Source organism: Limulus polyphemus, unplaced genomic scaffold (genome assembly GCF_000517525.1).
Source record: "Limulus polyphemus unplaced genomic scaffold, Limulus_polyphemus-2.1.2 Scaffold899, whole genome shotgun sequence".
NCBI classification, from domain to species: Eukaryota; Metazoa; Arthropoda; class Merostomata; order Xiphosura; family Limulidae; genus Limulus; species Limulus polyphemus.
Window position 1 is genome coordinate 37,454 of NW_013666509.1, and position 11,787 is coordinate 49,240.

Sequence of the window (11,787 nt, forward strand, 5' to 3'; positions counted from 1 at the left end):
ATATTGCATGTAAAATTTCCAAATTTGTTGATACATAAAAGTATTTTTAATCTTAAAATGAAAATTACTTTGTATGAGAGAAAGATTGCTTTACAAACCTTATGACATAATAAAAAAATTAGATATTTTGCTTATGAAAGCATTGTAAAGTTTACTGATAATCTACCAAATGTCGTTAACATTTGCTTACTAATTTAAAGGTTATAGTATGAAAACTATAACAAGCACAAAATGGTTATGAGGTCATCACATTGACCAACCTCATACTGAAAGAGTTAACTGGGGTACGTTTACATTTTGGTTTCACTTATGCATCCTTTTTTTTTCTTTACCATTTCAGAAACAGTTGTTTTCCTTGCATTTCTGGATCCCACCTAGTGGTGGGTGTTGCCTGGTCAAATATGTTGAATCATTTTATACTAGCACTTACCCTACTTTTTTCTACTGCTCACAGTGGAGATGGGGTGTTTTTGTAAGACCACCTGATGCTTTTCTATCTATCTATATATATTCTGAGGACCGTCACTCATGGACTTCATGAGTAAAGCAGATAGAGATTTTTGCTCATCTGTATTGGCCCCCGGGCCACCCATATTTCTTCAAATTGAGCACAGGGGTCCTTGCCACTTCCAGTTCCGGTTGCTGGAGTGGTGGACCATGGTGGTATCCTCAGGAATGGGTTATGTATAATAACAAAATCTCATAGCCATTTGTACTCACTCAATGAGAAAAGGGCTGTCATCATTATGCTACATATTATACATACATTATGCCATTATATCTATTATGCAAGGCACTACCACTGGATTTTTTCTGCCCAGATGAACCCTACTTGACATAATCCAATGTATACCAAGGTGCTTCCCCTGAATGTTTTTGCCAGGGTGGACCACAGTTGTTGATTTTATAAACTTATGCAAGGTGATTCCATGTTATTTTTTGTCCTTGGATCACACTTGGTATAATACGTCTTAACCGAATGTGCTTCCCCTGGATGTTTTCTGCCCGTGCGGACTGCACTTGGCCTATTCATATATGGTCTTCTAGCTCTAGCCACATATTCTCCTCATTTCCGGCCTACATGTCTTATCTTCTTAACTGGGGTATGAGCATACTTGTTCCAGAAGTAGTGCTATACTCCACAGGTGTGCCTCATATTTTAATTGTGGCATACCTGCTTTTTTTTCATTACGATAGATCTCTGCTTGATTATTTGTTTTTGTGCCTTCACTGGCCATTCCACCTTTCCAATGTGGGATTCTAGCTATAGGGGAGAGGCGGTAGTACCATTTCGGAAGTTAACATTTTCTAACACTAAAAACGTGTTTCTTATAGGTACTTTCCTCTTCTCACCCACTTACCGTGATCAGCACATGTTGCTGCAATGATGCAAAAATTATAGGAGTATAAAAGGCCAGTGCACTGTTTGTAAGATTTACCAATGCCTAGAGGGCAAATGAAGGTCAAGATAGCAATGGGTGGATGGGAATAAGTACCTATTGGAAATATATTTTCAGTGTTAGAAAATATTAACTTCAGGATATTTTATTCAAATACTCATTGAATTCATAAGTTGTAAAACCATTAATTATATAGTAAGAAAATAAACAATTATTTTTTAACATATTGAGCAATAAAAACATAACTGAGTGTTAAAGGCTAGAACTCATAACTTTGTCCTTTTGTATGGTGCTTTATATAGTAAATGAAATTAGTAGGCTTAAAACCCTATATGAAATATACACATTTTTTTAAACTGATTTTTAGGTTATTCTGTAAATAAATAGCAGAATTAATTTCCTTCATTATGCTCAAATAATAAACTTTCATGTTAAAAATTGAAGTTGTATAATTTCCTCTGTTGCTACCAGCATATGTAAACATTTTGTATCTGATTGTCATTATTTGAAATTGTTTGGTAAATGATATTGTCCTTAAGGTCCAACATCCAGAATGATATATATAACATGTAAAATGCACTGTTTAAAAAATTGTTATGGTAATTAGCATTAAAAAGTTCTAATGTCATAGAATAGTATCAGTAGACGTTTTCAAGAGGCTAAAATATAGACTGTTCTTTTGTAATGAGTATCATGTAGTATTCTAATGATGGTGTATGAGAAACCAGTTCTCACGTACTCACAATTACTACTTGTTTCGGCCTTCATTTTCACGTGTTTTTTTTTATATTGAAATGGGAACAAGTAGGAAAGACACAATCCAACAATTTTTTGGTGTTGGAAATACCAGCAGTCAAGATGAAAAAAGGAAGTATGTAGACAGTATATGGCTATTTATACAAGCTGGATTAATTAAAAGAATAAAAACAATGGCAGCCATTCTTTAATATCATTTTATAACTCTTATAAGAAATGAATATGTAAAGTAAATTGTAGAAATTCATGTACGAAGTTTAAACTGCCTTTTAAGTTTACCACAAAACAGTACTCAACTTGTGTTCGTGGGTCTTAGAATTAATGCTCTAATTAGTCAAATTCACTTGAAGTTACATGATTAGTGTACCATTGTACAATAAATGTGCAGAGGGGAAGTAAAGGACAGTGTGATTTTAAAGTAACAGTTGAGAATCGAAGTCAAGCTTTAATGAAGTTATTTGGATATATGCAACTTGGTGATCAAAATATAAATCAGAAATGTGATTACTGTACAATAACAGAAAATAAACTAACTACAGTATTACAAAACTAATATCAAAATACTAGTGAATTGTATATTTAGAATCCAGTGAACAAAAGTATAAATTAACATAAAAACCAAAATAAAATTCATCAAGTATTTATAAACTAATGATTATGTAACAGTTCAATTTTGTAAATGAAAGCAAACAAGCGAAGCATAAATTGGCAAATAATTGATGAATAATTCATAATGGTGCCATGTGATCTCATTGATTTCATCATGTTTTGGGACAACATGGTTTAACGATTAGGAAACACAACAGAATTTTGTGTGTAACATTCATGAAATCATATAATTTTGGGAGGTATTTCAAAATTGTATTAACTTTTTGTGTAAATTAATTAATGATTAAAGACTAATTATAATTTCAAGACAAGTAAAAGCAACAACACTACAGAATTAGCTATATTCCATTATAAAGTACATTGTGTAATCAGTTGAACAACTATATTGGTGCAGTATCATTTCTACTTAAGGAAATTTTTTACAGATTCATATAAAAGTCTTGTTTTCTAATTTAAAATTTCATTTGCTCAATGTTACAATTAAATATATGACACACACACACATAGGTGTTTCTAGATATGTTAAGTAATTTTTTATTGTAGTTTGAAAGAAGGTCAGTAAATATGGGATTAAAACAGAAACATTATGTCTATTAACAAGTTTTCTTACAATTACCATCTTGGTCAAATCATTGTGTAATACTAGGGGACAGAATATCTAGGTTTGCATCACAATTTGGGAATCAAAATAACCCCCACTTTCCTCTTTGTTTAGCACAATATGCAAATCACTTGTTTCTCTTGTATGCTGTCTTCGAGACCTCCAGCAATACAGTGAAAGTCTGTAACATTTCAGTTTGATATGTCAAAGCCGATGCTCATTTCTCAGAAATTCCTGCCAAACAGCACATACATTATTTTCACCCTTTGGCATGCACATATTGTATAAACATACATTTTGTAGTAGTCTATTCATGACATTTGAAAAGTGCCATTGCGCTCGGTCGGGGCCTGCCATTTAGCCAATTAGACTCAATATGGGCTCAGTCCCGAGGACTGACCACATGACCATTTTTTACTTGTATATAGTTTTAATACAATAAGTGTATCTTCACAAAATTTAACAGACTTTTAGTAAACATTACAAGTTATTTGTACACAAAAAATCAGTTTTTTTTTTTAATGAAGTATTTTTTATTAAAGATTGGTCTATGAAGATATATAGTCTTTTTTGACCAGTCTGGGTGCAAAATAATTTTTATTTTAAGATTAAAAATACTTTTCTTCATCCCAAAAATATCAGATGTTATTTACATAATCTCTAAAACCTCCTAAATACATTTCAAACATTTATTTTTTTTCATTAACTCTCTTAATGGACTTTGTCAATTTAACTGACCACATGATTTCTTTGTACTCCTTTAAGTTTTTATAGATTTATTACTTCTAACTTTCAATATAGTGTGTATATCTTCACAAAATTTGGAAGTTTTTCACATACAAAAAATCTTATTTTTTAATGAAGTATTTTTAATAGAATAAAATAAAGATTTGTCCATGAATATATTGAATATTTGTTTTGAATAGTCCGTGTGCAAAGTAATTTTTATATTAAACTTGAAAATTCTTTTCCTCATCTCAAAAATCTCAGATTTCCTTTGTGTAATCCCTAAAACCTCAATACATTTCAAACGTTTTTTCAGTAAAACTTTATAGTTTATCTGTTATTTTCTCTACCCTATCTCAAAACAGTATCAGTCAATTCAACTGACCTCGTAACCACCAAAAATAAAAAACTATAAATAACATTTTTTTTCTAGAATGACATCAAATTGTTACATGAAACTACATTTGTTTATCCTAAGTACCTCTAAGTTCGTAACAGTATACATCTATTTTTAATTACATTCTATTGTTTTATTGCCCTTTGAACCGTATCTAAGTACTATCTGTGCCATTATAAGTTGTAAATCACTTGGGGAATGTGCAGCTCATGTTATGCTAACGAATTACATTACCCATGAGCTACTCGCATGTGTGCCTCGTGAAACATTTTTATTATAACATTATTATTATTTATTTTACCTAATCTAATCTTAACAAATCTAAAAGGATCCATATTTTTACATTTTAGTTACTTTTATAATTATACATAAAGAATAAACATGAAAAAGAAGAAATAAAATACTTAACCAATCTTCTTTTTTCTTCCTGTCAGGTTTAGAAGATCGTTAACCCTAATTTTTTATGTTATAGATAGTAATGCACTTAATAATTGTTATTTAATTAAATAACGTACCAAGGAACATAGACTAATAACATGCAAAAAGTAGACAAATTCACTTACCTTTTAAAAATTTCCTGGCTTTCTAACTATGTGACAAGAGCCGTTACAAATTCCTCTAAGCTAGTCATTAACTTTCCTACAGGAATGAACTGTGTATTATAAGTGAAATTAATGCTTATCTGTTCAGAACACGATGTTATACAATACGTCATTTGATAGATGAAAAACCTTGACTTTCTATTGGTTGTAAGTAATATATAATGAAACATAAGAGAGAACTATCAACAAATTCTGAAAGAAAGGATGTGACAGGTGGGTGTGGCAGGAGGGGTCTGATTTACTGTTTGATAGTTCTGTAACCAAACAGAATTGAAGGCTATAAAAGTTATGGTTTGTCTGAGCAATAACGATTTTATGGAGAGTAATTTTGTTTTTTTTTCGAGGTGGATGAAATAGAGATGATGACATGCTAAGAGAAAATGTGTTATGTGGATCACGCTAGTGGAAATTCAGGATTTTTTCTAATATTGCCTTTTCAAATTAAGAACTTAAAACTTATATACTATTAAAATATGGATTATTAGCTGAGATTTTATGCTATTTCAATTGGTATAACATAAACAAAAAGTAGTTTAAAAAAATTTTGAATGTAGGACACTAAAACCTTGTCATGCACAGTTAAGGATTCCAGTAGCAATAGGGTTAAAACTTTATATTTTATTTATTATTTTCTCTATGCTATCTGTATACAAGGTTGGTCAATTTGATGGACCTCATAACCACAAAAAAAATCGAAATAAATCTAAACTATCCTTTTTTCTTTTCAGAATAACTTCAAATTATAACATGAAACTACATTTGATTATCCTAAGTAGCTTTAAACTCTAAAGAGTATACATCTTTTTATACTTAAATTTTATTGTTTTATTGTACTTTGAACCATGTCTAACTACTATTATTCATGCCATTATAAGTTGTAAATCACTTGGTGAATGGGGAGCACATGTTACGATGTTGATATTACATTACCCACAAGCTGCTTGCATTTGTGCCACATGAAACATTTTTTTATAGTGTTATTATTATTTATTTTACATAATCTAACCTTAACTAACATAAAGAGATCCATATTTGTACATTTTAGTTCATTTTGTAACAATAAATAAAGAATAAACATGAAAAACAAGAAATACAGTTCACATATGGTTCTTATTTTTTTTGCTGTCAAGTTGATGACACTTAACCCTACTTTTTTATAGTAGTAGTGCACAAAATAATTTTTATCTAATTAAATAATGCACCAAAGAACATAATATGATAGCATTCAAAAAGCAGACAATGTCCCATAATTATCATTATTTTTCTGGCTTTCTAACAATGAGACAAATTCATCCAAGCTAGTCAATGCGTTTCCTATGGGAACGAATCTTGTACTGAAAGAAGAATTAACATTTTTCTGTTCAGAAAACAATGTAATATAATATGTCATTTGATAGATGAAAACCTTGGCTTTTTATTGGTTAAAAATAATATAGTATTAAACATAAGATAGAATTATTGACAAATTCTGAAAGAGAGGGTGTGACAGGCAGATGTAGCAAGAGGAGTCTGGTTTTCTATTTCATGGCTTTATAACTAAACAAAATTGAAGGCTATCTGAGCGATGAAAAAATTATAATAAGTAATTTTACATTAAATTTTGTAATTCATGGAGGGGTGATAAATATATTAGAGAAGAGGGGATGCCTAGAGAAAAAATGTCACATTTCTCTCTAGGAGAAATTCAGGATCTTTTTTTAATATTGCTTTATAAGATTAAGAACTTAAAACTTACATGGTATTAAAATATGGATTATTAGCTACGATTTTGTGCTATACTAATTGATATAGCGTGAACAAACAAAAAGTAGTTTAATTAAATTTTGAAAGTAGCTCACTAAAACTTGTGACATGCACAGTAAAGGATGCATGTCGTGAGAAGGGGTAATTACAGCTGAAAAGTCACTAGACATTTTCTTTTTCAAAAAGCCAAGGAAACCATGTTGTATAGAGTGATGAGGTCTCACCAAAAAAGATATAAACCAAATTAATTTGAAAAATGATTTGTGGCAACCTTGTTCATTTGCAATGTCTTCAAGTCACTTCTTTTTCTGGTTAATTAATTTTTGTATTATTTTGTGACAACGGAGGTGTTGGTATTTCTTGCAGTTTTACTTTATATACCAGGAACTATTTTGTTTATGAAATGTCATGTATGGTACAATTAAGTATCAGGGTTTGAAGCTGAATAAAAGTGTTATTAGAATAAAAACATACCATTTACCTATTTAACTTTTTTTTTTTTTTCTCATTAGTGGAGGTCTTTCAAAGAGTTAACACTTTTAGTGCTGGATTTAGTTGTCATAATGTGTTAAAATGGTAAATGTTAAAATGATGCTAAGCCATATTTGCTAACTGCTAATCAAGTCCACCAAACTGTTTTGTCTCCTGAATGCATGCAAATGTTTTTTTTCTACTTCAACAGAATTTAGGACACAGTAATGGAATTGCTCTATCTCAGAGAACTTACCATAATCTTCCAAGATATTCAGTTGAATCAGCATTTAACACTTTTCCATTGCAAGATCCTCTCCATAATCAACAAATCAGACAATTTTATGAAGATGAGGTTACATTTGATAGACTTCCAGAAATACATTCCAGGAAACAAGTCAGTTTGCCAGCTGATCGACTGCCTCGTCCAGCATACTTCGGCCAAATTCCATCAAAACACTTTGCTCTGCATGAGTGGTTTGGTACAATTTTTTTTTACTTTTATGCTTTGATTTGCTTATCAGAAATAGCTTGCTTTTAGATATATTAATTGGGTTTACTACTGGTGTTGGATGTTTTACATATTTATAAATCTGAAGTATATTTTTTTATTTTGTCTTTGTATAGTGGTTATTTAGGAATATGGGAGGAAGACAGGTTTTAGTTGTTTCTGTAAAGGAACACATCAACTATAAAATTATCTACAATTGAGTTAAGAGAGAATCTGTCTCTAGTAATCTTAATGACAAATAAAAGTAGTTATATTGAGAATGATTACTAATTTCTTATAACTTCTTTAGGCAATAACCTTCCTCGCAGTGAAATCCGATACATCAAAGAGCTTGGCAGTGGTTGGTTTGGTAAAGTTGTTGAAGGTGAGATTCATCAGGCTAGCTTGAACCAAGGTCGATCTCAGATAGTCATTAAAATACTACGTGAAGATGCTTCACCTTCTGAGCATAATTATTTCTTAAATGAAGTGGAATATTTCAGGTAAGTTGTTGTGGTACACATAGTGTGATAAAATGTCATATTAAAATAAAATTTTTAGGAGGATCTTTAGTGTGAACTTCTTGTTCATAAATAGTTTCTACTATGAGATGTTTAAGTGTTGGATTTTTGATTAGCATGTTAGGGTTTCAGTTAACTTTCTCAACACAGACTCGGTCGATTTGACCGACCATGTGACCTCTTTGTACTCTTTTGAAATCTACTAGTTTTGATACTACTAACTTTTAATACTGTATGTACATCTTCACAAAATTTGGTCAGACTTTCAGAAAACATTACAAGTCTTTCAAATACAAAAAAAATCATATTTTTTAATGAAGTGTTTTTAATAAACTAAAAAAAGATTTGTCCTTGAATATATCGAGTATTTTTTTACTAGTTCGTGTGCAAAGTAATTTTCATGTTAAGATTAAAAATACCTTTCTTCCTCTCAAAAATCTCAAATATCATTTGTGTAATCTCTAAAACCTCCTAAATGCATTTCAAATGTTTGTTTTCAGTAAAACTTTAGATTTTATTTGCTATTTTCTCTACCCTAACTCTATACAAGGTTGGTCAATTTGACTAACCTCGTCTAGATAAATCTAAATTCCATTTTTTCTTTCTGGAATGTCTTCAAATTGTAGTATGAAACTACATTCATTTATTTTAAGTAGCTATAAACTCATAACAGTATACATCTATTTATACTTAAATTTTATTGTTTTATTGCCCTTTGAACCCTGTCTAACTACTACTATTCATGCCATTATAAGTTGTAAATCACTTGGGGAATGTGGAGCTCATGTAATGCTACCAAATTACATTACCCATGAGCTACTCTTGAGCTGCTCCCATTCATGCCGTGTGAAACACTTTCATTATATTGTTATTTATTATTTATTTTATATAACCTAACCTTAACTAATCTATAGAGATCCCTATTTTTACATTTTAGTTCCTTTTATAATAATAAATAAATAATAAACATGAAAAACAAGAAATAAAGTACTTACCTGGGTCTTTTTTTTTTTGCTGTGGACTGTCATTAATACTCAACCCTACTTTTTTATACTAATGGCAGTAATGCACAAAATAATTTTTATTTAATTAAATAATGCACCAAAGATCATAGAATAATAAAATACAAAAAGCAGACAATTTCCCTTAACTATCACAATTTTTCTGGCTTTCTAACTATGTGACAACAGTCCTTACAAATTCATCAAAGCCAGTTGTTATCTTTACCATGGGAACGAAGCTTGTCATTTGATAGATGACAACCCTGGCTTTCTATTGGTTATACATAATGTAGTATTAAGCATAAGAGAGAACTACTAACAAATCCTGAATGAGAGGATGTGACAGGTCCTGATTTTCTATTTGATGGCTCTGTAACCAAACAAGATTGAAGGCTATAAAAAGCATAGTCTGTCTGAGCAATGATAATATTATAGTGAGTAATTTATTTTCAATTTTGTACTTATTGGAGTGGTGGTGAATAAAATAGAGAAGAGGGTTTGTCTAGCGAAAAAATTTTGCATTTTCACACTAGAGAAATTCAAGATTTTTTTAAATATTGCCTTATAAAGTTAAGAACTAAAAACTTACATACAATTAAAATATGAATTATCAGCTACAATTTTATGCTATACTAATTGGTATAACATAACCAAAAGGAGTTTAAATTTTTGATGTAAGTCACTAAAATCTTGTGATATGAACAGTAAAGGATGCCCATGGTAGTAGGGTTAAAAAGAAAATTGAGGCAGTGAATAGAGTTTTACAAAATTAGCGGCAATGTAAATTTGATGTAAAACAGGATAATCCTGAGATACTTAAATAAATTTATATAAAAGATCACATCCATAACAAAAGTGAAAATTATCATAAGAATTACATTATAATGGGTAAATGGGATTCTAGGTATGGGATTTTCAGTATTTTCACTTGGTTATCAGGTCTTACATAGGTCTTATTGCTGATATACTCCAATAAATTTAACTTGAATACAAAAGGTTTCCGTTTTTGACCCATTTAGTTTCTCAAGATGAGCCATTCTCACAACAAAAGTAATAAGTGATTCACTTGTTTTTCATCTTGTTTATTTTCCTTGGGATTTTATCCTGTCTTACCTTTTTGTTGAATGGTTCTGTCTTGAATTTGATTTCTGTGTTAATTGTCACCGAATGATTTCTGTCTTACTTAACATCAGTCAGCTTCTCTAACGCAAATAATAATTGTATACCCTATAACTACTGATTCCTACAATTTTTAGGACCCAATGTTACTATCACTATATTTCGTTCCAAAAATAAAACTAGTGGATGAAATTGTTTGAAAGTTGACAAGAACCTTCTTCAAAGTATGTAGCATCAGAAAAATAAAATATTTAATTTGGAATTTTTTCTAACATTTTTAAAATTTAAAAGTTATTTGCACTCAGACTTTGAATAGTTCATTTTCATTTTGAGCATAAATTATTATCTTTCAGTTTTCACATTTTGTTTGTATAACTTCTAGAACCTGCTAAATGCAGGAAAGGCAGAGTTCCGTCTCATGACGGATTTCCATCAATCGAAAAAAATTTCAATTGGTAAAATAAAAAATCCAACTTCTTGAGTTCAATACCCCAAACTATTGGACGAATGGCTACTACAAATGTAGGCTTTCTTGGAAACATTCAGACAAACAATTACTGTTATGCAACTTCAGAAAAACTCGGAAATATTATAGACCAGCATGTATATGTTAATGATATAGCCTTTTTCTGAAGTGAAGTATGCATCACACCGTAGCAGACATGTGTTGTTATTGAACATGTGAGATTTTCTTAAGTGTTTTATGCACAATTTATGTACCAATTTAGAGATGATCCATTCGAAGTAATTCACAACTGTAAACCTGGAACTAATGAAGTATAGCCTTCTAGGTGTACTTACATAACTTGTAAACCATTTTGATATTTATGTCATCCAGTATTGTTCAAAGTCACATAGCTAGAGTAATCTTTCAAGCATGCAGAATAAATTTCTGTTATATTCCTAGTTCTGAAACTTATGTTTTATACGAGAAGCCATATAGAAATTTGTTTCTACGAATTGCTGACAAACAATAATTTCACACATTTATAAACTCATTTTGGATTTCAGGAGCAAAATAAGATGTTGACGTTTGCTTGTTTTTAACACGTTCTAAATGCTCTCTCATTACTGGATCATACTTTGCTAATAACTGCAAAAATGACAGAAAATTTCCAGGGTTTTCATTTGAGGTTATGTCCTCAGTATGACCACGAAATGCAAGATTCTGAGAAGCTAAATATTGTGTACATCCAGCAACCCTCGCAGTACATCTCTCCATTTATTTTTTCTTGCTGAATTTGCCTTTGCAGCTCTTCATCAATGCCACTTTGAAGACGAATTCGGCGCTCAAGTTTCTTTCCAAGCAGCAAATGACTCACGATGACTGTCACTATTTTCATGGGCATTT

The 11,787-nt window shown here is 30.6% G+C and overlaps 1 protein-coding gene across 1 annotated transcript in view; it reads left to right on the forward strand.

The window, feature by feature from the left end:
• LOC106461105 (serine/threonine-protein kinase LMTK2-like) overlaps positions 1 to 11,787 on the forward strand; it is a 40,529-nt gene that overhangs the window by 13,444 nt on the left and 15,298 nt on the right. The window contains exons 4-5 of the mRNA XM_022387988.1: positions 7,517 to 7,787; positions 8,106 to 8,298. Coding sequence (XP_022243696.1) covers positions 7,517 to 7,787; positions 8,106 to 8,298 — 464 coding nt within the window. The remainder of the gene's footprint in view (positions 1 to 7,516; positions 7,788 to 8,105; positions 8,299 to 11,787) is intronic.